Source organism: Tamandua tetradactyla, chromosome 6 (genome assembly GCF_023851605.1).
Source record: "Tamandua tetradactyla isolate mTamTet1 chromosome 6, mTamTet1.pri, whole genome shotgun sequence".
NCBI lineage: Eukaryota > Metazoa > Chordata > Mammalia > Pilosa > Myrmecophagidae > Tamandua > Tamandua tetradactyla.
Genome location: NC_135332.1, coordinates 17,813,517 through 17,840,025, shown reverse-complemented (window position 1 = coordinate 17,840,025; position 26,509 = coordinate 17,813,517). Strand labels below are relative to the sequence as shown.

General features: G+C 55.6%; 1 protein-coding gene across 1 annotated transcript in view; it reads right to left on the bottom strand.

Annotated features, from left to right (window-relative positions):
- The window catches only part of MGAT5B (alpha-1,6-mannosylglycoprotein 6-beta-N-acetylglucosaminyltransferase B), a 79,771-nt gene that overhangs the window by 40,197 nt on the left and 13,065 nt on the right, over positions 1 to 26,509 (bottom strand). The window contains exons 4-9 of the mRNA XM_077163255.1: positions 25,582 to 25,729; positions 4,576 to 4,691; positions 3,675 to 3,748; positions 2,619 to 2,789; positions 1,816 to 1,980; positions 1,114 to 1,283 (exon numbers count right to left, since the gene is read on the bottom strand). Coding sequence (XP_077019370.1) covers positions 1,114 to 1,283; positions 1,816 to 1,980; positions 2,619 to 2,789; positions 3,675 to 3,748; positions 4,576 to 4,691; positions 25,582 to 25,729 — 844 coding nt within the window. The remainder of the gene's footprint in view (positions 1 to 1,113; positions 1,284 to 1,815; positions 1,981 to 2,618; positions 2,790 to 3,674; positions 3,749 to 4,575; positions 4,692 to 25,581; positions 25,730 to 26,509) is intronic.

Sequence of the window (26,509 nt, the reverse complement as noted above, 5' to 3'; positions counted from 1 at the left end):
GTTTGAAACAGAATATCGAACGAAAAAAATCAAGTCACGAAAGACCACAGACAGGAGAAGGCCATGTTTATAAAGGTCAAAACCAAAGCAAACGTAACCGTATATTGTTTATGGATACAAGAATGTGGGAAAAAGCAGTTTAAAAAAAGCTGAGGAATGACAAATGTAAAACTCAGGGTACAGAGTTAGGGTTTCCAGGGGATGGGAAGCAGAGGGACGGGCAGGGAAGGTGCAAGAGTCCGGTCTATACTCTCATAATTACTGGATGGTGGAATCAGGGACAATCATTCCAGTTTTTGCTTCATAACATGGTACATATATTTTTAATATCATCTAATAAATACTAATAAAATAGGGGGCTGCGAGGATAGCTCAGTGGTAGAATTCTCTCCTGCCATGCGGGAGACCCGGGTTCAGTTCCCGGCCCCTGCACTCCCCGCCCCCCACCCCAAAAATTCAACAAATGGTGCTGCAATAACGGGATAGCCACATGGGAAAAAATGAAATGTGACCCCCACCATACAGCACTCCAAAAAAGAAATAATAAAAACGTTACCCCACCACCACACACAGATACATACTCCTGTACTTCGGTGGCCCCCATCCTCCCCAAAAGCACCCAGGGGGGCCTCTGAGCACCTCGTCCACCCCACAGCAGCATCAGAGGGGCCTGGAAAGCCCAGCATGGGGGGAAGGGACTGGCACCCCTTGCCCACCCACCACCCTCCAGGTCTCACTGGTCACCAGCCCCCAGCACCGGCCAGGAGGGAGGTCAGTTCGAGGCTGCTGCAGCCCGCCAGGAAGGCAGGCAGAGGGAGCCCCGTCTGCAGGGCACGCTCAGCCCCACAAGCCCAGACCAGGCAGTCACACACTGCCCTCTCCCCGGGCCCAGAGACGGAGACGGGACCTTGTCTGAACAGCACGTTGCAGATGCGTTGCCTCGGTGCCCCGCGGACGAGAAGGAGGTGTCCGTGAGGAGGAGAGGGTGGGAGGCTGGCTTAGGGAGCTTGGGTGGGGTGCCACACACAAGGCCCGCAGGGGGGTGTGGGTCCAGGGCCCTGCTGGGGGCGCCAGCCCTTGGGGGGTGGGGGGGCCAGCCGGCCGCGCACTCACCTCTGCAGCTCCTTCAGGGACACCGTGACGTGCAGGCCGTGCCCCAGGACATAGAGGGCAGCCAGGATGTCCGCCCACTGCACCATCTCCCCCAGGGGCCCGCCCTTCAGCACGCGCGGGCTGAATGCGTCCCCAGACTCCTCGGTCAGGAAGCCGATGTGGACGAGGATCTGGGCCGGGGGACACAGGGGTCAGCGGGGGCCGGCGGGGGCTCGGGGTGGGGCACAGGGCCCCGGGGGGGACACAGCCCCGCCCATGCTCCGGGGCCTTGGCTCCAGGAGTCGGGGGGGGATTCAGGCTTGAGATCGTTGCGTGGGACAGGAAGGACCTGCAGGGAGCTGGCAGGGCGAGGAGACAGTCGCAGGGCTCCTGCATGAATGGATGCGCCACTGACCGCCCAAAGCGGGCTGCGTATCTTCCCACATTCCGGCCCCTGCTGCGATGCTTCCGCTGGGCCAGACCCAGACGGACTCGGAATGCGGGGCACTTGGGGGCTCGCTGCGCTGCCCCCCGCCCGGGAACGGGCCACACTCATCTCTGCTGACCCCGGCTTCCCCAGCTCCCCATCTGGCCCCAATTTAAATACATCCAATTAAACTCTGCCGGGCGCCCATCCCGTGCCCGGGGAGGCCAGGGCTCCTGAACTCGGGGTCCAAGCTGGGGGGGCTCAGTCCCCCGAAGTCACAACGACGACAACAGTACCTGCTTCTGGTCCCTCTGGACGCCCCCCAGCTTCCGCTCCAGGCGCTGGGCGGCCAGGGCCCACTGCGTGGTCAGCCGCTTGGCCCGTTTCTTCATGAAGGTCAGCGACTCCTTCCCGCTGCCCATCAGCTCCAGCAGCGGGGACAAGCTGCTCCGAAAGGCTGCCTGGAGGGAGGCCAGCGCCTTAGGGCTCTGAGCCCTCCCCCACCCACCACTGAGCGGGGGACAGGGGCCGGCTGGCCTCGCAGCACCCACCCCAGGAGGCAGCGGGCAGCGGGGGGGTGGGTGTCTGCTCTTACTGCCAACAGTCAAGCCCCAGCCAAGTTCATGGTCCAGGCAGCCCCTTAAGCCCCTATCCTCAGCCCTCTGGGGCGCTGGCCGGTCCCGACAATCCCCGGGGACTCTCGCTGGTCTGCAGGGGCTGCAGCGGAGGTCAGCCAGGGTGCACGGCGGGGCGGGAGGCTGAGCTCAGCGGACCCAGAGCAGCTGGAGGCCGGGAGCAAGGGAACTCCACGTGAAACCTCGGCCTTGTCGTTAAATGAGGTCACCCGAGGACACTGGGAGACGCGAGTACAGAGCGTCCAGCACACAGGATGGCAGCTACTCTGATCACTGCACCTGGCCCCAGCCTGCCCCTTGGAAGGACCAGCCTTGCAGCAGCGCTCAGAGGGCGGGGCGGGCGCTGCCAGGCCGGCACCCCCACCCTGCCCAGGCCTGAGGACTCCTCCCACCAACCCTGAGGATGCCCAGCTGCCCCGCCCTCCAGCCCCCACCGGTCCGGTCCGCCTGCCCTCCGGGCCTACCTGGACTTTGGGGAGGGGCTTGGGGGCAGTCTGGGCGACCGTCCGGTTCCTCCAGGGCAGCGGGGGACAGAACCACTCAACCTCACTGAGGTAGATGAGAAAGGAACACTCGGTGCCGTCCACCCCGAAGAAGGCATAGCAGGGGTCCGAGGTCCAGCGGGCTCGCATCCACTGCAGAGATGGGCAGGCCTGGGCCAGTGGCCAGCACCAGCCCCACCCTCAGCTAGCTCCCCCTGCATGCAGGGCCCTGGAGACCTGGGGATCCCCAAGACAGGGTCTCTGGGGCTCACCCTAAAGACACAACAAGGTGTGGAAGCAGAGAGAGAGGCTGAACCAGGAAGCCGGCCCCAGGACCTGGCCCTTGGCCCTGACCACTGAGGGTTCCAGAGAAGGCAGGCAGGACCCAGGCCCCGGGCTCAGCAAGTGGAAACCTCAAGGCGTACGGCCAGTTCGGGACTCAGGAGGGTAAAGTTCTAGGTCAAACGGCAGCGGCACTTCCCCTGCTTCCATCTGTCCCTTCCTTTGTTCCTGGGAGGGGGACTCAGCTGGAGACAGGGTCAAGGAGAAGCAGGGGCCAGGTCCCCCCTGGGCCGCCCACATCGCCACCATGGAAGAAGAGTTGCCGTGCAGACAAGTGCAGCAGCCCAAGGTGGGCCCAGAGGGACCGAGGCCGCCGGCTGGGCCAGGAGAGCAGAGGACAGGGTGACTGGGGCCCTTCCTTTCCTGAACCTGTGGGAATGGGGCCAGTGGGGTTCACATTCGTATTTCATGGCCCATTTTCTGTAAGAAAGTAATGAAAAGCCCTGAAGGCTGATGCATCCTGGAGGATCTGAGCTGCTGGGCCAGGCGAGGGCCCCGAGGAGAAGGGCTGTTGCCCTGGTGTTTGGCTCTGCTGGCCAGTACCAGGGCTGGCGTTCCGGGCTGGGTGGAGTGGCCGGGGCAGTCGGACATCCCTGCCAGGAGCGGATCTGGCCAGATGGGGCACAGCCCCCACAGGCTCCGGCTCTCCTCAGTATCTTCCACTCGACCCCTCCCTGCCCCTCTGCCCAGCCTCACCTCCACCTTCCCTGCGCAGTCAGGGAACTTGGGGTCATTGGGTGCCTCACACTGGTCCCGCCGGCCTTCAGACACTGGAGGGAGAGAAGACCCCTTGAGAGGACGTGGCTGCAGTGGAGGGAGGCGTGAGGAGCAGCTGGGTCTGGGGAAGGGGCAGGGCCTCCCCACTGGGCCCCACAGCCCACCTGCCCCAGCCTGGGCCGCTCCCGCCTTCCAAACCAGGCTGGCAGGATCCTCTCTGCCCTGTCCCCACCTGCTCAGGAGCAGCGAGCAGCTGGCTTTGGGTTGTGGACCGCTTCCCCAAAAGGCAGCCCTCAGGTGCCCACCAAACGTCCCCCTGCCTTTCTCTAAGGGGAGTAGAGACAGGCCCTGCAGCCCCAGCCTGTGCTCCCCACACAGGGAAGGGAGGGGAGGCCTGGGGGTCCTTCCCTGGGTGGCCCCACTCTTGGAACTGTCAGTTCCCCCTCCTTCCGGGACACCCCCCGGCTGTGCAGGGGCGACCCCCACCCCCCCAACACCCACCGCAGCCATGTAGGAGCGGCATCCCCCGACACCCCCCCCCACCTCCCCCCCGGCCGTGCAGGGGCGGCCCCCTCTCCCCCTGGGCACCCACCACGGCCGCGCAGGAGCAGCACCCCCCCCCAAAACTACCCCCTGGCACCGTCCCCCCCCAGGCACCCAACGCCGCCCCCCAGGAGCGGCCGCCTCACCCCCGACACCCCCCCGGCCGCGCAGGAGCGGCCCCCCCGGCCAGCCCCCAGCACCCACCGCGGCTGCGCAGGAGCGGCCGCCTCACCCCCGACACCCCCCCGGCCGCGCAGGAGCGGCCCCCGCCGGACAGCCCCCGGCACCCACCGCGGCTGCGCAGGAGCGGCCCCCCCGGCCAGCCCCCGGCACCCACCGCGGCTGCGCAGGAGCAGGCTGTGGCGCAGGATCTGGTCCACCTTCACCGCGATGTCGGAGACATTCTGGGCGATGGCCTGGATCCGCTCCATGAGGGCGACCCCGGGGGGCGACCTAAGTGGGAGAAGCCAGAGGTGACCCCCCGCCCGCTGCGGATCTCCGTGCGTCCCGGCCCTCGCACGTGGCCCCCTGGCACCAAGCACCAGGCAGGCTAAAGCCACGGGGGGCGCAGAGCTGGCGGCGGGGCGCGGGCCCGTCCCAGGCTTGGCCTCGTGGAGACCCGTCTGCACGGCCGCAGGGACCCGGGGCACAGCGGCCTTTTTTGGGGCACCGCCGGCCGCCTGAGGCACTTCCTCTATAGCCGCCTGGAGGCCTGTGTCCAGCCAAATAAATCTCACCCAAAGCATCCTGCGGACTCACCAACTATGAAAACTCCAGTAAATTATCTGTGGGTTCCCAAAAATGCACGTCCCAGGACTTCAAACGAGGTTGCTATATAAGCCTCACAGCCCTGTGTCCACCGGCCCAGCGGGGCCTCGGGGGTTTTCTTTTTTTTTTCTATATATTTTTATTGAGAAATATCCACACACATACAGTCCAACCATATTATACAATCAACGGCTCACAACATCATCACATTGTTGTGTATTCTTCAATCTGTATCACTCCAGAAAAAGAAATAAAAAGAAAAAAAAAAGAACTCATATATCCCATACCCCTTAACCCTTCTCTCACTGACCCACAGTTTTCAATCTATCCAATTTTCACCCTTTGTCTCCCCCTATTATTTATCTTTTAGCCTTATTATTATTTTTTATTACTCATCTGTCCATACCCTGGATAAAAGGAGCATCTGACACAAGGTTTTCACAATCACACAGCTACACTGTTAAAGCTATGTAAGTTATACAGTCTTCTTCAAGAGTTGAGGCTACTGGAACACAGCTCAACAGCTGCAGGTACTTCCCTCCAGCCTCTCCAATACACCATAAACTAAAATGGGATATTTATAAAATGCATAAGGAAAACCTCCTGACTCTGAAATCTCTCAGCCACTGAGACTTTATTGTGTCTCATTTCTTCCTTCTTTTGGTCAAGAAGCCTTTCTCAATCCCTCAATGCCACGTCCCACCTCATTCCAGGATTTCTGTGCCATGTTGCAAGGGAAATTTACACCCCTGGGAGTCATGTCCCATGTAGGGGGAGGGCAGTGAGTTCACCTGCCGAGGTGGCTTAGAGAGAGGCCACATCTGAGCAACAAAAGAGGTTCTCTGGGGGTGACTCTTAGGCCTAATTATCAGTAGGCTTAGCCTATCCTTTGCAGGAAGAAGTTTCATAGGGGTGAACCCCAAGATCAAGGGCTCAGCCTACTGAATTGATTGTTCGCCACTGCTTGTAAGAATATCTGGAATTCCCTAGATGGGGAAGTTTAATATTTCCTTCTTTCTCCAGTCTGCCAAGGGGACTTTGTAAATACTTTTTTAATTCTCTGCTCAGATTACTCTGGGATGTATCAGGGCATCACAGTACCCTGTACAAGCCAACAGGATCTCATACCCTATTCTACAGTCCATGTACTTATGGTGTTCCAGTAAACTGACCATACAAGTTAAATTAGATAATGTGCTACCAATAATATAAATTTTGCTACGAATAAAAATCTCTCCCTTTGATCTCGCACAAAGGTTGAAGTTTGAAAATATGGGTCATATTTACCCTTTATTCTGATTTACCTTAGGCCTGTCCAGATCAGCTTCATTCATATCTCTAGACGAAATCTGATTCCTTTTTCAACTTTTAAAATAAACAGTTGCTATTTGGGGTAATGCTGACTTCCAAAGCTTCAGAGCTCTAACTCTGAGTCTCGGGTGTCACATAAAAGTTTCAGAGAACGAGCAGGTTATATACATGGGGCCTCGGATTTGGAGAATTCCTTTCCTTACGCTGATTACCATTCAACCCCCAGAGCAGTTCATTAGACATCATACGCAGCATCTACCTCATCGCAAGACGTGTATGAGCAAGGTCCCCCTCCGCGGACACACGGCGTCCTTCTCCAGGGTGCCGCCTGCTCTCCTGGCCCCTGGCACGGCGTCCCTCGTGCTCGCCTCCTCGGGCTCTGCAGGCCCCGTTAAGCTCTGCCGATCCCTTTGCAAGTTGCTGGGGACGGAGTGCTGCGCCCGCGGGAATCACGAAAAGATGCTTCCAGCCCGGCTTCCCCCCGCTGCACACGCGCACCTCCCCTGGGCTGCTGGCCGCGTGGCCCGCTCAGCTGTCCCCTGCGCTCTCAGGCTGCGCTCCCCACCCCCGCCTTCCATGAAGGGGGGCCCCACGGGGAGGGGGGCAGCCGGAAGGACGGCAGGGAGGTCCCAATACCTCGCCCTCCACACCTATCACACACCACACACACAAACTGCACACACCACACACCACACTGCACATACACACACACAATGGACATACACATATACACCACACACACACCATACACGCACACTGCACATACACACCACACACACATACACACCGCACACACCACACACGCACACTGCACATACACACTGCACATACACATACACACACCACACACTGCACATACACATACACACACCACACACTGCACACACACACTGCACATACACATACACACCACACACACACACACTGCACATACACATACACACACCACACACTGCACACACACACACTGCACACACACACACTGCACATACACATACACACCACACACACGCACACTGCACATACACATACACACCACACACTGCACACACACTGCACATACACATACACACACCACACACTGCACACACACACACTGCACATACACATACACACCACACACACACACACTGCACACACTGCACATACACATACACACTACACACACAGCACACGCACACGCACACGATCCATACCGTTCTTGCACTCTTTAGTGCCATATGCCAACTTTGGCAGAAACAAAAGCCCTAATGGGAAACGGCCTGACCTCCCCTGCGGGTCTGGACGGGGCGGGAGGCGCCCTGGGATGGCCCCTTTGCCCTGGCAGCCGGCAGGGCGGACCAGGAGCGCTTCTCACAGCTCTGCGGCGCCGGGAGGTGCACAGGGGTGGGGGGGGGTGGCGGGAGCCACAGGGACTCGACCCTGGAGGGGCACTCGGCCTCGCTGTGCCTTGGGACGCGCCTTCTAAAACGGAGACGGCCCTGCCCAGGCCTGGAAGGGGCTGTGATGCGCCAGCTGCCATAGCTGGGGCCGCGGGTGCTGGACGGGGGCCCCTGGGCCCCTCAGCTGTTTCACCCTGAGGCCTCTTTTGGATCATTTATCCTACTCACCCTCCCCTAAGGAAGGCTAACACCACATACACTGTATCTGCATTGTCATATCTATGATTTTTCTCCCCCAAGAGCCCATTTTGGGGGGAGAAATTTGGGGGAGCGATACTGGCCCCATCGGAAATCTATGGGTCCGACCAGGGAAAGAACGTGACGACCTGAATGTCCTTTCGGCTCTAAAATAAGTTCCAAACGGAGGCTGCTTCCCCAGCAATCTGTGGGGACAGACCACCCTGCCTGGTGCAGAAGGCCGGGTGGGGGTACAGCAAGGGGGCGGCCGAGGAGAGGCTACGGGGACAGAGAGGGCTCGGACGCTTGGGCAGACCTCCCACCAGGGACCCCAGAGCCTGGGCGGCCTCTGTCGAGGACCAGCGGAGGTCCTGCCAGGCTGGCGGAGTCTTTGGATCGGACCCCAGCCCGCCTCCACCCATCCGGGAGGAACCCCCTCCTGCTCTCCAACCGCAGACCACTTTTCTGGGCGCCCCCCTCCCACCTCGGGGCATGGTCGGGTGTGGACGGGCCTGAACCCCCAACCGAGCAGACAGTCCCCGAGGACAGGGACACGGCTTCCGTAGGCAGAGCCTGGCTGCACGCTCGGGGGCTCCACATCTGCAAGGGGGCGAACAGCGTCACCCCAAATTCATGTCCACCCGGAACCTCAGGAGGTGACCTTACTTGGAAATAGGGTCTTGGCAGAAATAATTCATGCAATTCCACCGGAAGCTGGGAGAGGCAAAGAAGGATTCTTCCCTACAGATCCCAGAGGGAGCGGAGCTCCGCGGACACCTGATTTCAGAGTTCCTCCAGAACCAGGAGAGAACAAATTCCTGCAGTTTTAAGCCTCCCAGTTTGCAGCCGCAAGAAACTGACACAATCCCCAGCTGCAGGATAGAGGGGAAACATCCTTCTAAGCCTCCAGTGTTCTGAGCAGCTAGAAGGAAAAATCCGAGAGGATGGAATGGTAGCCCACGACAAACTATAATTACTCCTGTAATTGTTGAGGAGTGCTTTGAAAACTATGGCTTTTTTCTTTCTTTACTTTATATATATGTATATTATACAATAAAAAAAAAAAAGGAAAAAAAGCTCAAGGGAGAGAGAGAGTGTAGAGCTGACATAGAGAACAGAGAAATGAAATGTGTCACAGACATTTGGAGATGCTAAGCTAAGAGATAAAACTGAGACAGGGGTCACGGCGGCTCAGTCACCGAGTTCCTGCCTGCCATGCTGGAGACCCGGGTTCGATTACCGGTGCCTGCCCATGTTAAAAAGAAACGAGTCTGCCCCAGAGAAGCTGGGTGAGGGCCTAGAGGTATTCAGAGTGAAGGCCGCTGGAAATGGGAGCTGAGAGAGCCTCTGAAAACCAGAAGCCAGGAAAGAAGGAGAGCAGCCATCGTACCTTCCCACACGCCTGAGGAAGCCCCAGACACCATGGGCCTTTCTTCAGACCCAAGGTATCTGTCTCTGGCTGTCTTAGTTTGGACAGTTTTTATGGCCTCAGAGCTGTAAATTCGTAACTTAATAAATTCCCTTTGTAAAAGCCAAAAATACAAACAAAAATTGAGGGAAAACAGTTTTTAACCTGTCACAAAAGAAGAATCCAGGTTCCACCGGGACCCCTCTGCTGTAGGGAAATTCTTGGCTCCAGTCTCTTCCTCATGCTGAAGCCTCCCCCTGCTGATTTCCCTAAGGATGAGCAGCCAGAGACACCCCAGATTTGCAAGCTCTGGCTTAGTGACTCTGCACATTATTCAGCAATTTAGTGAAAAGAGTGAGGACCTCAGATTCAGAAGACCTGGGTTCAAATCCTGACGGTTCCGTTTGACAGCTGTTGTGGACTTGAGCAAGATACCTAATCTCCCTGAACTCAAGGGTCAGCACCTCTAAAACCTGGGGGAAAAAAAGTCAAGTACCTTGCAGAATTATTGGGAGGATCATACACATGCAAATTGCCCAGCAGGCAGTATGTGCTAAATAAATGCTCAATATGCATTTGTTCCCTCCTTAGAGCAGCCAACCCATCCCCAGAAGGAAGTATCATATACTTAACTTCAAGGCAAAGCAGTTCACTTTTGGGGGGATTCAGCAGTTTTCGTACGATAAGCGTTTTTGCATAAAACATAACCAGTACAGGCTTTAAATAGTGCAGATGGCATCTGTTTGATTTAAGTTCAACTTGTTCAAAACAGAACAACTTGGCATCACTATTATTATACTGGACTTAGCATTTGCACAGCACTTTCTGTTTTCAAATAATATGTGATTAGGCTTCTCTCCCTGAGAAACTTCTTGAAAAATGACAATTAAAGTAGATGCCACGAGGCCTAAAACCACAGTGGATCTGTGAGCTGGGAAATGTCTAAGAGGAAAAGAAAGAGAGAGGGCCGGCGGGGGAGCAGGTGAGCAGCTGTCTCTGCTGGCTGGGCCCAGAAAAGCCCAGAGCCGCGGTGTTGTCACTGGGGGGTCAAGGCAGTAATGGGACCAACTTTCCCATCAAACCCAGGACGCACAGTCTCAGGACCTTTGGTACTTTTAGGGCACCCCAGAAATGCACTTATTTCTTCTAAAATCAGAAAAGAAATTAAGGTGTAGCTTAGAAGGAAACATTTTAATACATAACGTTCACATATTCATCTCTACACCAACCATCATAAAATATAGTTCTTAATACTTCTGATGGATGCAGGAGACAACAAAGTCATAAGGCAGCCCTGGGTGCCAGGGCTTTTCCGAGACCGTTAGGGGGGTGGGGAAAACACTCTGTTGATGAAAACGATCACAAAATCGCCAGGAAGTACTGAGCACTCACTTGCCAAACTCTTTATTTGCATCAACTCAACAAATTCTCACGACGATCTTGTCATTCCTTTTGGTGATCAGCCCCGCATTTGTGCACATGAGGAAAGCAAGGCACAGCAAGGGTGAGGAACTTGCTCAGGGTCACACAGCTATTAAGTGGGAAAATCAGGGTCCCACCAGGCAGCTACCAGGCCAAGCCACAGAGACACATGTGCGGTGTCTACATGCCCACAGAAGGCGCCACCTGTCCTTTGTCCCCAGGAAAGGAGGCAGCCTGGAGTCATGGTGGAATGTTGGAGTCAATAAATCAGAAAAGGCTGCCCTGTGGCACAGCTGGATTCCATTTAAAAAGAAAAGAAATCCATTTCCCAGCCCCTACATCCTGGCAGGTGGCTCCAACAAACGAGGTGCGAGGCAGGCAGGACGCGCCACCCCACAGGGATGGGACCTGGGCCTCAGAGCTTCAGAGCCTCCATCTGGACCAGGCCGTGCTGAGCCCAAGGCCAGGCCCACCCAGTTCTGAGCAGTGACATCTTTCGGGGAGGGTCCCAGGATGGGAGTACTGACACCTGTCCCCACCCCAGCCCTAGCAGGTGGCAAAGGCCGAAACACCTCCAGCAGAAGGGGTTTCCCTGGCAACCTGCACCCGAGCCCCAGAGGGCCTGTGACCCGGGCCCACACCTGGAAGCCGCTGACCAGGCAGTGGGACACTCTCGTCTCCCTCCAGCTGGCACATGTGACGGAGCGTCCTTAACCCTCCTACTCGCGTCATATTTTCATTTCTTTTCTTTTTTAACTTTGATGCTTGCACTCTAAAGAGGATGGCTGCTAAACCAGATGAGCTGGGCCAGTGGGCTGCCGGCAGGGCGCGTGGAGGTATGTCCACATGTGAGTTCGAAAGACAGGGCCACCGCAGGGAGAGGCAGGGAGAAGGCTGGGGGTCTCGGGGGAGGGGGCCCGGGAGGAGGGCCCAGCATCTGTGCACCTGCCCACACCTGGCTCTGGCCATGGGGGAGTCACAGACAGACCAACTGCAGGATCAGACCCAAGGATGTCCCAAGTGGGGGCCATGCAGAGAAGGGCAGTGTGGGGGGTGCTCAGGCACCAGCACAGGGGCTCGAGCCATCCACGGGCCATCAGGGACTGGGCACCTCGGGGAACCCAAGGACCCAAACCGGGAGTGCAATCAAGGGTTAACTGCCCACACCCTGCATATTCCCAAGAAAGGTCTAACCCAGTCCTGGGTCCTGGGTGGTGGCCTCCAGCCTGAGAAGTGTCTTGGCACGCCTGGGGCCTTGGGCGACAGGTATCAGCGTGACCTCTGGAGGGGATGGAGACGAAGTCAGCTGCACTCAGTGACTGACCGCAGTAAAAACCCTGGCCACCTGGGCTCAGGTGGGCAATACTCAGCACAGGTGATCATATGTTAGTGACACACTGCCATGGTGTCATGTCATTCACCTGTCTCTCCAGGCCCCCTCCCCATGCCACGTGTCAGCTGCACCGGGAGCCACTCAACACCCACTCCTGAGCAACGCTAGGATTCTCCCCGGGGGCTGCCCCTCCCCTGCGCCTGCCCCTTTCCCCCATGTGCACCCCCCTCCCCCGCACCTGACTCTCCCCTGCGCCTGCCCCTCCCCCACACCTATCCCTCCCCCCCACGCCACCCTGGGGCTGCTCCTCCCCCATGCCTGCTGCTCCCTCACACACAGCTGCTCCTCCTGGGGGCTGCTCCTCCCCTGCGCCTGCCCCTCCCCCACACCTATCCCTCCCCCCACGCCACCCTGGGGCTGCTCCTCCCCCACGCCTGCTCCTCCCTCACCCACTGCTGCTCCTCCCCTGCACCTGCCCCTCTCCATGTGTGATCCTCCCTCCCGGGGGCTGCCCCTCCCCCATGCCTGTCCCCCCCCCCCCACCGCCTTTTCCTCCTTCACGCATGGCTGCTCCTCCCCCGCCCCTGCTCGTTCCTGGTAAGCCGAGGCTCTCCTCGCCCTGTTCCAGGGGCTCTGCTTCACTTCCCACGAGTCCCCAGGGACAGGGGCAGATCCCGAGGGGTCTGCATGGGCATTGGACTCCTCCCATGGGGGTGCAGATCTCTGCGGTGTAACCAAGACTTGTGGCCTCTGCCCCGATAGCATGCACACCGAGCGCAGCTGGCTTCTTCCTTGTTCAGTTGGGTGGGGGGAGTAGCGCGGTCCCACCCGGGCTAACCCCGCCCCCAAAATTCCCCATGCTCCTCGGGGTGTGCGGGCGCCACAGAGGGCTTAGAAGGGGAGTGGGTCCTATCATCATTAGCGTTACTGGGTAGTAATGATTATGCTGACCTGTGCTGGGTCCAAGTGAGGGCCCAGCCTTTGGGGCAGGATAAATCACCTAGCAGCGCTGACCCACAAGAGAAAGGACCACATTTGAAAATGGTGAGTCTCACACGGCTGAAACTGCTTAACCAGGGGTTTGAAGGGGTTGCTGGGGGTGAGGCCAGGATTCCCACCCCCATCCCATTGGAGGCTGACCTGGAGACCCCCCAAGCGCCTCTCCCTCCCCATCCAGGGCTCCGTCATGGGCCTGGACACCTGGCAGGGACATGCCTGACCTGGGCCTTTTCCCATCACCCTCCCTGGTGGAGCCAAGCTCTGGAGTCTGAGTAGGCAGAGGCTTTCAGTGTTACACAAAAGCTCTTTGGGGAAGTAGGTCTGGCACACCGCCCAAAGGGCCCCTCCACCCCTCCCACCAGGCAGAGACCCCATTCAGGATTGTGGGACGTTTTCACGCTCACCCCCAACAAAAGTAGGACCAAGCAGGGCAAGGCAGGGTCTTGCTTTCCTGTCTAAGCCCAGTTCCCTTCTCTGTAAAGGACAGACATTGGGCTGTGGGTGGGTGGGCCAGTTTGAAACTCTGGCCCCAGAAAAGCCATGGTTCAGTATAGTTGGGTGGGATCTTTTTGATTAAGTTGTTTCCAACTTAATCAAGGTGGGGTTGCTTACTGGAATCCTCTAAGAGGGGAACCATTTTGGAAGAAGTTTCAGAGCCCACAGAGACAGAGACATTTGAAGATGCAGAAGGAAAATGCCCCCAGGGGAGCTGTTTAAAACTAAAAGCCAAAAGACCAGCAGATGCCAGCCACGGGCCTTCCCAGCTGACGGAGGTGCTCGGATGCATTGGCCTTTTTTGAGTCAAGGTATATTTCCCTGGATGCCTTAGTTTGGACATTTTTATGGCCTTAAAACTGAAAACTTGTAACTTAATATTCCCTTTTTAAAAGCCAACCCATTCCTGCTATATTGCATTTCCAGCAACTTTAGCAAACTAAAACATGGGGATCAAAGTTCCTAATAAGTAGTACCCTATAAAGGATGGCTGTTGTCATCAGGTATCATCATCATCACCATCATTATTGATTAATATTGCTATTTCTGCCAGCTCTGCAAAAAAGGCCACTGGAATCAAGAACATCCCCCCTTGGGTCCTTCTGAGACATGTGGGGTGGGTAGACAGGTCAGGGAGTGTGGGGGGCACGGTGATTTCCCAGGCTCTGCTCGCAGCTCCTGAGCAGGACACCACTGGTCCCTTCCCACGGGAAGAGGGCTAACGGGTGCCCTCTCTGGGAGCTCTTACCCACCCTGCCTTGGGGAGTCACCCTTCAGGGTGCCCGAACCTCTCACGGTGCCCCCCTGGGGGTCCTGCAGCCTCAGGAACCTGTCCAGGCTCACGGATTAGCTCCCCAAGATCACGGGGTGTCTGAGATCTGCAGGCCCAGCCCCTCCTCCTCTATAGATGGGAAAATGGGCCAGGGGGGGCAAAGGGCTCTCCAGAGGCCATGCTGCGAGCTGGGGACAGGTCAGGGACTGCAGCCAGGCCTCCAGGGCCCACCCTTGCTGCCCCCACCTGCAGTTACAAAACACTAAAAGGGCCTGTGTGTACTTTAAGCACCAGACACCCCACCACTAAGATAATTTCTTACCTGGAAGGCAAAAGTAGGTCGAGTTAGGCCTCTGGGCACCTGCCCATCCCAGTGCCCACCCAGGGCCCGCTCTCAGGGCAGCCATGCCCCCGTGCCCCTGCCCCACTCCCTCCACAGAGTGGCCAGGGGCCTCCTGAAGGTGCCAGCCCACCAGGCTGACCCGGGACACCCCCAAGGGCCGCCCACTGGCCCCGGGGCCTGCTCTCCCTGCCATCAGCAGGTGATGGAGCCAGGGTAAGGAGGGAACTTCCCCGCACCCCATGTCACCCCCTCTTTAGGTCAGACCCTGAGGCTCGCCCCACCCCCCTGTTTCTCCGGGAACATTCCAGTCTCGTTCCCCCCAGGACACTTGGGGAAGGTTTAATTCCACTTTCCTCCCATGATTTATGAGGTGTATTCTGTTAGCGGGGCGTCAGGTCCCCAGTCGGCCAGCCTGCTGGCTGGGAGCAGCTATTTTGTTGGGAAACTGACCGCTTTTCTTTTAACACACCACAATTCATGCCTCCAGGTACCTCCAGACGCACACAAGGCAGCCGAGGATGCATGTTGTCTCCGTGTCTATCTGTCTCTCCCACCACACGGACCTTGGAAGCACCCCCTGGTGTCCAGCCCACCCCCCGTTTTTACTGCTCTCCCCTGCCTCAGCCCTCTCCTCGCCCCCATCCAGGGACCCCATCGGTGCTGGGGGGCTCCAGGCAGGTGAGCAAGGGCCTGCCCCCACCCCCACCAGGGTAAAAGCAGGAAGGCTGCCACTTCTCCTGCACCAAAAAGAAAAGGAATAAATGTGCCCTAAGAATGGCACTTGGGTGGGCGGTATGGGGAAGGGGACCCTGCAGTGGAGCCGAGCTGGGTGCCGAAGGCTGGCTGGGGGGAGCCAGGCAAGATGGGGGCCCACCTGCCCACCCCAGAACCCAGCCTTTTCTCGCCCTGGGGGGACTGAGTGGACCTCCTCAGCCGGCCCCACTCAGCACCCCACAATTCTTCAATGACAACCCTAACGCACCCAATAGCACCTCCATGAATCTCCTGGTGGGGGGGGGCATGGCCTTTGTCCTGTCACCCCTCTTGGCGCCTTCTCATGAGGAGGGTGGAAAGGGCGCGTCCACGTGGGAGCCTGGTGCCCCCACACCTGTGCTGGCTGGGGGCTGGGAGTCAGCCCGGCTTCCTGGGTCCCCCCCTTCACCACGTGGCCATGGCCAGGCCCTGCCCCCCCCCACCCCGGGGTCGTGTGTCCTGGCTGCCCGGTTGTAGCTCTTCCCACAGCCCCCTCGACCCATTGTGCCGCACCCTGGCTCGCTGACCCCCTTCCTGAAGGGTCAGCCTTAGCCAGCCTTGGAGCAGGACGAGCTCCCAAATTGCCCCCACAGGGCTTCCCTGTCACCGAGGGGCACAGCCGAGGCTCCCCTGCAGCCATGCCTGGCACAGGGCCCGAGAGCAGGAGGCAGCTCCTAAAATCAAGGCCCAAGCTGATGTAACAGGTAAGGGCCCCGCCCAGCCCTCGCACCCACACAGACACCTGCGGGGGTCTCGCTGCACCCCCTCGCACCCCCTGCACCCCCACCCCCACCCGCCTGCACCCCCACCCCCACTGCCGCCAGCATGGGGCAACAGACTGGGAAGTCCAGAGAAGCATCATAGGATTTTTAAATAAAGATTTTTCTTGTTTTTAATTTGGGAAGAAACTTCATCTCATTACCCAGAGATGGCAGTTTTGATGCATCTCTGCTGCACTATTTTATTTTTATTGAATTGCACCCAGCTGAAAATTCAATTCTATTTATAATTCTATAACCTGCATTTTCATATGTTCACTTCACACCAAAGTCCCAGCATTTCCTGCGTCAGTGTGCGTCTCCCTGGCTGCATAAACCCCCCGAGGGGCAGTGCCATGACCTGCTGACCGTCCCCTCCCCGGCAGAGGTGGCAGTGGGGGGCTCAGACTTGTTGACGCTACAGATGAGACCGCGAAAACCATGACGCTCAGCAGACTGTGCCTCGGGCTGCGGTTGGCAGAGAGGAGGGACCAGGCCGGAGGGCGACGCCTGGGCTTGGCTTCTCCGCCGAGGCAGACAGTCCACCTCCCCCCAGACGCTGTGGGATGCCGCGTGGCAATGACTTGTGATTCCCAACCAGGCCCACCCGCTCAGGGGACAGAACGGAAACGGAGGACGACCTCTTGGGTAGAATTGGCCAGAAACACGCACATCACTTCTAGCACCCCTTCCTGCCGTGTGACATGACACATTTGCAATTTCTGAGGCATACATTCGAGAATGTACAAGTGGCTATTCTTGGTGCTGAGGACACAGAAGGGAAACAGCTCCTGGCCACAGAGACTCACGTTCCAGCACAGAGAGAGGCTACAAGCAAGTAAACAATTCAAATATATACTGCGTGAGATGGTGACAAGGGAAGGGTGTGGGGAACCCAGGACAGTGGGATGCAGCTTTAAGGTCATCTCATGGAGATGGTGACATCTGAGCAAAAATCAGAAGGAAAGAGAGAAAAACCACACAGAGATCATGGGGAACAGTGTTCCAGGGAGAGGGAACAGCCCATGCAAAGGCCCTGAGGTCAGGGGGTGGTGGAGGGAGCAAGTGGGAAGTCCAAATGGAGGAGCCCGAGAGGTGACAGACAGGCTGGCCCCTAGGCCACGGGAAGGACTTGGGCTCTTACGTGAGCAGATGGGGGGGCCACAGAGGAGGGGAGCAGGGGAGGGACCTCTCTAGTTGATACTTTAAAGAGGTCCCTCTAGCTGCTGAGTGGGGGGCGATGGGAGGGGGGCTAGGGAGGTGGCAGTGGGGCAGAGAGACAAGCTGGGATTCTGGGTGTGCGTGGGATATGGAGCAGATGCAACTTGCTGATGGACTGGATGTGGCATGAGGCGGGGCAAGGACAGCTAAAGGTCAGGGGTCCGAGCAATCTGAATGACGGGACTGACACTGAGATGGGGCGTGTGGGAGACGCGGGCTCTGGGGTACCCAGGAGTCATGCTGACAGATGCTTGTGTCCGAGGCATTTCTTGGCCCTCCAGGTGGGTGGGTATTTGAGTCTGGGGTCCAGGACCCGCAGAAGACACGAATTGTGGAGGCCACAGCCTATGGATGTGCTCAGAACCTCCGAAGTTGGTGGTCCATGTTCCACTCCCCCATCCCTCCAGCTGCAGGGCCGACCCCTCCTCGGTGAGGCCTTTCTGAGTCCAGCCCCTCCCCCAACCTACCGGGTCTCCCCTTCCCCCACACCCTGTTGGGGGGAACAGGGGGACGACTTGCTTAGAAGGGCTGGGCACAGGGCCAAACAGTCCTCCCTCCATCAGAGCCATGTGGAACTGAGGCTCAGAGACATTAATTAACCTCCTGGTGGTGGCCCAGCCAGGATGCAAGCTCAGGTCTGCCCCCATCCAGGGCCTTATTCCCTGGAGCCCCCAGGCGCAGGCCCTGGGCCAGGCACGGGCTGGCTGGCAATGTCCCAATGCACACCTGTTTCTAAACTTCCCTGGTGTGCACAGGGACGGGGTGCCAGGGCCCTCTCCCCACATGGGGTATAAACTCTTGGAGGTCAAGCCCCAACTCCATCTCCTTTGGGTCCTCCCCACCTGCTCCGAAGTCCCAGCCCAGACTCTGGGCTCAGCAGGCCCTCGACCAACACTTCACGACTCGAGCACACACAGTGAAGCCTGATGCCAACTTCAGAGTATGACTATTCGGCTTTGGGAAACATAACACGATGCGGCGTGCCTTCCTCATTATGCTTTCCCAGTCTGCAAAACAAAATTTGCTGACTTCCAGGTCAAGATGGCAGCTTAACAACGTGCACATTTTAGTTCGTCCTCCAGAACAACTACTAAATAACCAGAAACAGTACAGAACAGCTCCCTGGGCTACGATAGTGCCCGGACACACAGCATACCCCAGTCTGGACCAGGTGGACTGGCTGCGAGCACCCCCCAGAACCGTGAGTTCCCAAAGCTGCGGCGGCCAGCGCCCCTCCCCCACAGGCCACTTCCCAGAGGGGAAAGGAAAGGACTTTACCAGCAGCAGGAACTGGACACAATCAAACGCCAATTGTGGAACTAATTAACAAATTCTGACTACTAAAAAGAGGCCCCCAGCTTAGGTGAACCTGATCAAAGCGGAGGTTGCTCATTTTTGCCCCGGTGCCAAGGAGGCAGGACTGACAGAAAAAGGGGGGAAAAAAAGAAGAAGGAAATAGAGATTTTTGTGGCTGTGTATCTACAAAGGCTTGACTGCCTCTGGATACAGCTGCAGGACTTTTCAGGCTGCAACTGCCCCAGGCATAGGCAGAAGTGAGCTCTTTTCGGGGCTTATATGAAGCTTGTGCCTTCCCCCAGGGAGGGGTGAAGCCCCACCCAGGTGGAATTCCTCCATCAAGGAATTCAGACACCAGGGCTTGGTAATTTCAAGCCATTAAAACCAGCTTACAACCTCTCCTCTGTCTCCACCATGCCCCCAGCAGGGAATGTCTGCCAAAGTTAAAGGTACTGCATCATCTTATGCTGGTGGGACCTGCAGTCAGACAAGCGCCACATACTGGGCAGGATAAGAAAAACAGAGTCCAGAGACTTCACAGGAAAGTCTTTCAACCTGCTGAGTCTCACCCTCAGGGAAAACCGACACAGGTGACTCTTTCCTCCTGATAGGAGGCCAGTTTGGTCTGGGAAAATCTGGCTGGGGTCTATAATATCTAAGTAGACCCTCCTAAGTGTGTGTGTGGGAAAGGCACCACACAAGCAGGGCAAGAAACAAGAAAACAAGAACTGAAAAATTCTCCTCTGTTAAACAAAACTTAAGCTAAAGGTCCAGATAAAGCTAAATGGAATGTCAAAGAACAGATAGACAACAAATTCATCCAGCAAGAAAACCCTAGATAAAAGAAGTGAAAGCAATCTCCAGAATAAACTAATTAAGGTAATTAAATGCCTAGACACCAGCAAAAAATAACAAATCACACTAGGAAAATTGAAGATATGGCCCAGTCAAAGGAACAAACCAACAATTCAAATGACATACAGGAGCTGAAACAATTAATTCAGAATGTACAAACAGACATGGAGAACCTCATCAAAAACCAAATCAATGAATTGAGGGAGGATATAAAGAAGACAAGGAAAGAACAAAAAGAAGAAACCGAAAGTCTGAAAAAACAAATCACAGAACTGATGGGAATGAAAGACACAGTAGAAGAGATGAAAAAACAATGGAAACCTACAATGGTAGATTTCAAGAGACAGAACATAGGATTTCTGAACTGGAGAACGGAACATCTGAAATCTGACAAGAAACAGAAACTATAGGAAAAAAAAATGGAAAAATATGAGCAGGGACTCAGGGAATTGAAAGACAATATGAAGCTCATGAATATACGTGTTGTGGGTGTCCCAGAAGGAGAAGAGAAGGGAAAAGGAGGAGAAAAACTAATGGAGGAAATTATCACTGAAAATTTCCCAACTCTTATGAAAGACTTAAAATTACAGATCCAAGAAGTGCAGTGTACCCCAAAGAGAACAGATCCAAATAGACATACTCCAAGACATTTAATAATCAGAATGTCCAAGGTCAAAGAGAAAGAGAGGATCTTGAAAGCAGCAAGAGAAAAGCAATCCATCACATACAAGGGAAGCCCAATAAGACTATGTGCAAATCTCTCAGCAGAAACCATGGAGGCGAGAAGACAGTGGGATAATATATTTAAATTATTAAAAGAGAAAAACTGCCAACCAAGAATTCTATATCCAGCAAAACTGTCCTTCAAAAATGAGGGAGAAATTAAAACATTTTCAGACAAAAAAATCACTGAGAGAGTTTGTGACCAAGAGACCAGCTCTGCAAGAAATACTAAAGGGAACACTAGAGACAGATACGAAGACAGAAGAGAGAGGTGTGGAGAAGAGTGTAGAAAGGAAGACTATGAGTAAAGGTAAAAAAAAAAAAAAAAAAAAAGGAAAATTAGATATGACATATAAAATCCAGAAGGCAAAATAGTAGAAGAAAGTACTACCCATGCAGTAATAACACTGAATGTTAATGGATTAAACTCTCCAATCAAAAGACACAGTCTGGCAGAATGGATTAAAAAACAGGACCCATCTATATGCTGTCTCTACTCAAAGGACACGAGGCCAAGGACACAAATGGACATTTATACACCAATATTTATAGCAGCATTATTAACAATTACCAAGAGATGGAAACAGCCAAAATGTCCATCAACAGACAGTTGGCTAAACAAACTGTGGCATTTACATAAGATGGAATATTATGCTGCTGTAAGACAGAATAAAGTCATGAAGTATGTAACAACATGAATGGACCTTAAGGATATTATGCTGAGTGAGATTAGCTAGAAACAAAAGGACAAATACTGTATGGTCTCACTGATATGAACTGACATTAGTGAATAAACTTGGAATATTTCCTTGGTAACAGAGACCATCAGGAGATAGAAATAGGGTAAGATGTTGGGTAATTGCAGCTGAAGGGATACAGATTGTGCAACAGGACTGAATATAAAAACTCAGAAATGAACAGCACAATATTACCTAACTGTAATACAATTATGTCAAAACAGTGAATGAAGCTGCATATGAGAATGATAGAGGGAGGAGGGCTGGGGCATAAATGAAATCACAAAGAAAAATAGACGATAAAGACTGAGATGGTGTAATCTAGGAATGCCTAGAATGTATAATGATAGTGACTAAATGTACAAATTTAAAAAATGTTTTTGCATGAGGAAGAACAAAAGAATGTCATTACTGCAGTGTGCTGAAAATAGATGGTACTTAATATTTTAAAATTTCAACTAATATGTAAGACTAAAGCAAAAAATGTTTATTTGGTACAAATCTATACTTTGACTAGTGCATCTCCTAATATAACTTATGTAGATAGTTGATTGAACACCTTAAGTACATGGAACTTTGTATAGGACATGAGATTTTGTTGGTTTGTCCAGGTGATGCCCTGATGAATCCCAGAGTGATTTGATCAGTGAGCAGAAAAGTATTTGCAAAGTCCTCTTTGGGGAATGGTGAGAACGGGGGAAAACTCAACTTCCCCAAGTTGAATTCTTGATATTCTCACAAGTGGTGTGGACAACCAAAGCTATAGGCTGAGCTCCCAGTCTTGGGATTTGTTCATATGAAACTTAACCCCACAGGGGATAGGTCAAGCCTACTTAAAATTAAGCCTAAGAGTCACCCCCAGGAGAACCTCTTTTGTTGCTCAGATGTGGCCTCTCTCTCCAGCCAACACAGCAGGCAGACTCACCACCCTCCCCCTGTCTACGTGGGACATGACTACCAGGGGTGTGGATCTTCCTGGCAGCGTGGGACAGAAATCCCAGAATGAGCTGAGACTCAGCATCAAGGGATTGAGAAAACCTTCTCGACCAAAAGGGGGAAGAGTGAAATGAGACAAAGTGTCAATGGCTGAGAGATTCCAAACAGAGTCGAGAGGTTATCCTGGAGGTTATTCTTATGCGTTAAGTAGATATCACCTTGTTATCCAAGATGTAATGGAGAGGCTGGAGGGAACTGCCTGAAAATGTAGAGCTGTGTTCCAGTAGCCAGGTTTCTTGATGATGATTGTATAATGATATAGCTCTCACAGTGTGACTGTGTGATTGTGAAAACCTTGTGTCTGATGCTCCTTTTATCTACTTTGTCAACAGACGAGTAGAACATATGGAATAAAAATAAATAATAGGGGGAACAAATGTTAAAATAGATTTAGTTTGAAATACTAGCGATCAATGAAAGGGATCAGTAAGGGGTATGGCCTGTAAAACTTTTTTTTTTCTGTTGTCTTTTTATTTCTTTTTCTGAATTGATGCTAATGTTCTGAGAAATGATCATGATGATGAATATGCAACTATGTGATGATACTGTGAATTGCTGAGTGTATGTGTTGGGAATGTTTGTTTCTTGTAATTTTTTTTAATTAATAAAAAATTTAAAAAAAAACCGAAATTTGCTTTCCCCAAGGATGCCCCAGCCAGGAGGGAATGAGGCAGCCTAGAAGCCTGTTGGACGGCTGGAGGTGGGCAGTGGGAGATCCCTCTTTTTAAGCCACAGGTAATTTCAAAGCGGAGAATCCAAGTGCAGCTAACGGAGAGGTTGCTAGAAACACAGGAGCCTGGGCTTCCGCCAGTCTGGGCCTGCACGGTGCCCCCCCCCCCCCCCCCCGCGTGGGCTGGGTTAGGAGCGGGCGGTGGGGGGGGACACAAGCTCGTTGCGTGCCCAGGTCACACTCTCCATTCCTCTTCCTGAAACCAGAAGCCCCAGTGTCCCTAAAGGCAAGGCCCTCATGAGGGAAGGCTGCTGTTCACAGTGGGTGGGGGGAGAGGCGTGAGCTCCCCCCTTCCCCGGAGGAGGTGGAGGACAGGGCAGAGGGAGGCAGGGCCGGGCCGGGCTGGGAAGAAGCAAGAGAGTCTTTAATGTGCCAGCAGTAGCACCGGGGCCCCCGAGCCGGCCTGACCCTCAGCTCAGCGTGCTGAATCACGGAGAAAAAGGGTGGGTCGGGAGCGATCAGGGTGGGCCGGGGGTGGGTCAGCAGCCCAGTGGGGGCAGACAGGAGAGTGGAAGGGGCCAGAGAGGGGGCGGCGGCTGGGTCTGCAAGGTGGACCGGGCTGGGAATGTGGGGTGGCAGGGAGAGCAGAGGGGAGGGAGGCCCGCGGGCAGGGGCTGTGTCAGGGGGGACCTCACCAGCATGGAGAAGACCAACCTGTGCACCCTGAAAAAAAACGGGTCTCACGTCCCAGAGGGAGCCCCAGGGAGTCCAAATACCTTGCCTTGTCTCACATCTCTCCCACTGGCCTCTCGCTTCCCCTCTCCCCACCTCGCTAATCCGTCGTTCACACAGGCATCAGTGTGAGCTTTTTTGTGTCTGTGTCTCCCGACATACATGTATTTCTATATCTATACATGCACATGCAGGCAGATATGTGATATGTCTATCACGGGGAATTTTGAACGTGTTTTTTTTGGGGGGGGGGTGTGTGTGTGCATGGGCCAGGAACTGAACCCGGGTCTTCCACATGGCAAGTGAGCATTCTACCACTGAATCACCCATGCACCCGAGAGTGATTTTTAAAATAAAAAATATAATCAGATCCTATCACTCCCTGGCTTAAAATCTCCCAGTGGCTTCCCAGGGCTCTGAGAACTGTGTCCCCTCCTGTCCCCCACCAGGCCCTGCCCCAGGGGGGTTCTTTTCCTCCAGTATGCCGAGCGCAGGCCCACCCCAGGGCCTTTGCACTTGCTGCTCTCAAATCCTCTACTCCCAGCTCATCATGTGGCAGGTGCCTTCCTCCACCCAGAGCCGGGCTCCAATACCCCCTACTCAGAAGGCCTTCCCCGAGCACCTATAGGAACCGCCCCTTTGCTAGTCCCCCGCTCCTCGCGGTGGGGAGACCACCCTCCCACAGCCACTGGCCTCGTGGCGGGCACCTCACGTACGGCGTCGCGTTCAAGCGCAGCCTCCAGACTGTCATTTTAGTGACAACATTCTCCAAACCAGAGTTCAGAGCGCAAGTCCTGATACGGGATTCTTTTCTCTTTCTAATTCATGGATTGATTGATAGGAAAATTCTTGCAAAGGCAGACGGGCCACTCCACCGTAATCACACGTGGAACGCAGTACCCTGTCCAAAGCCCAGGGGCAAGGAGCAAAGGGGCCTCTGAGAGCCCCGCAGTCAGGAGCGGCTCGGACGCCCCGCCCAGCTGCGCGCGTCGCGCACCCCTCGTCTCCTCCCTGCGCCTCCACCCCCCCACCCTCCGCCCGCGCCTCCTCCCCACGCCTCGGGCTTCTCGGCTGTGCGCTGGGTAGTAAGGCACCCCAGGCACTGGGTGAGGGAGGGCAGAGAGGCAAACACCCCCACTCGCCTGCACTTTACCTAACTGGGTACTTCAGAAGAGCCTGGAGTCTTTGCTTTCACATCGCATGAGGGGTAACTTTTGACCCCAAATTGTTGCAAACTGTGAATTCCGCCTTTTTTTCTGCAGCCAGGTGTTTCAGGAAGCGGATCCCATGAAGCTCCGCAGCGGCTCCGGGAGACCCAGTGGAACTCCTCTCCCTGGGATGGGGCAGGGGGCGAGGCTCCCGGGCCCGGACCCCCATCAGGACGATGCTGACATCGTGCTTTCTATCCTTTCCAAGGCACAGGTGGCGCCTAATATACTGAGGCCTGAAGCTGGGTTTCGCCCGGCCTGGGTCCCGGGGATGCCACTGACATCCTGGAAAACGAGGCACCAAACCTGGAGTTCCTTGGAGCCAAGCTCGAGGCCAGCTGCGATGCAAACACCCCGGCACGATGGGGCTTTGCTTAAAGTGGACCCGCCGGCGGGAGAGAGACGCGGCGGCGCGGCCAGAACACCCAGGGCCGTCTACACGGACGGACTTGCACAAAGCCCCGTGTGGACGCGAAAAGTACCGTGTGGCCAGGTACGGCGGGCACCATTCATGTAAATGCACGCAGGATGCGTGTGCAAAACAGCTGTTCACAGGCATTTAGAATCCACCGGGAAAGCCTACGGCAAATCCAGGAGGGCACATTCTCCAGGGAGAGGTGGCCAAAGGGCCAGCAGCTCTCTCGGTGATATTTCTTTAGACAGGAATAGGGAAGAGAGGCCATGAGTGTGACGAAATGGTCACAGCTGTGCGTCTGGGTGACGGAAATGGGCCTGGGGATGTGTGCATTACTTGCATGATTTTCTGCATTTTTAAGTTTGTCTCCACGATGCCCGATGGTGCCCCCAGACCCAGCAGCGCCCCCAGACCCGGCTCCGGGAGGTCAGGCCCGAAGCCACCCCCGCCCCACCCCCAGCACATCGAGCGCCCACCCCGCCCCTGCCCTGCATCCCGTGTCCCCTCACCTGTCTGCAGCCAGGTGCGCTTCGTCGGCAGCCCGGTGCAGCTCGCTGCTGTTCTCCAGCCGCGCCAGCATGTCCATGCGCTTGGCCATCAGCTCCAGGAGATCACTCATCTTGCGGAGGACGCCGCGGGACTCCAGGCCACCCAGCACTGCGGGCAGAGCATGGGCATGGTCAGCGGGGGCCCAGGAGGCCGGGACGCTCCCGGGGAAGGGAAGCCAGCGCAGACCCTGGCCCGCTCCGGTCTGCCAAGCCTTCCTTCCGCCCCGCCTGGGGAGGGGCAGGAGCATGAGCCCCCCGACCCCCTGGCCCTGCTCACCCTGTGGTCAGAGATCAGCCTCCGGGGGAGGAGAGGGTGCCTGGGCCAGCCCCGCTCCCTGCCGCCGTGTGACACTGGAATAACTTTGTCATCAGCTGGATCTTGGTTTGGTCAACCTTACAATGGAGCTTTCGATGTAACCTCTGCGTTGTCCGGTGCCCACACAATCGTCAGATTGGTGAGATGGTGGAAAAGGCCCAGCAGCAGGCTGGGAGCCCTAAGCCCCAGGCTGAGTTCCAGACGGAACTCCTAGAGCTCTGAAAGTTGATAAATGTGTGGTGAGCCGTGCACATGCCTCACAGCCCCTGCTGGCCAGGCTGGGGCTCTGCACTTGGTGTGCTCCCCCTCTGGTTCTGATGCTTGGGGGATTCGGGAGCCTGTGTTCTAGGGGTCATAACCTTTGCCCCCTGCTCCCCTTCTCCTGCAAGTCCCCTGGGTCCTGACCCTCCTTGCCTGTACCCACTGTAGAAAACCATCATGAATTTGTCCTGCAAGGCTCAATTCCGGGACAAGGACAGGCCCCTCGGCCACAGCAGCCACCGTCCCCTCTGCAGGGAATGGAGGGCACCTGGTGGGGAGACCTCGGGAAATGCGATGACAAGGTGCTCCGAC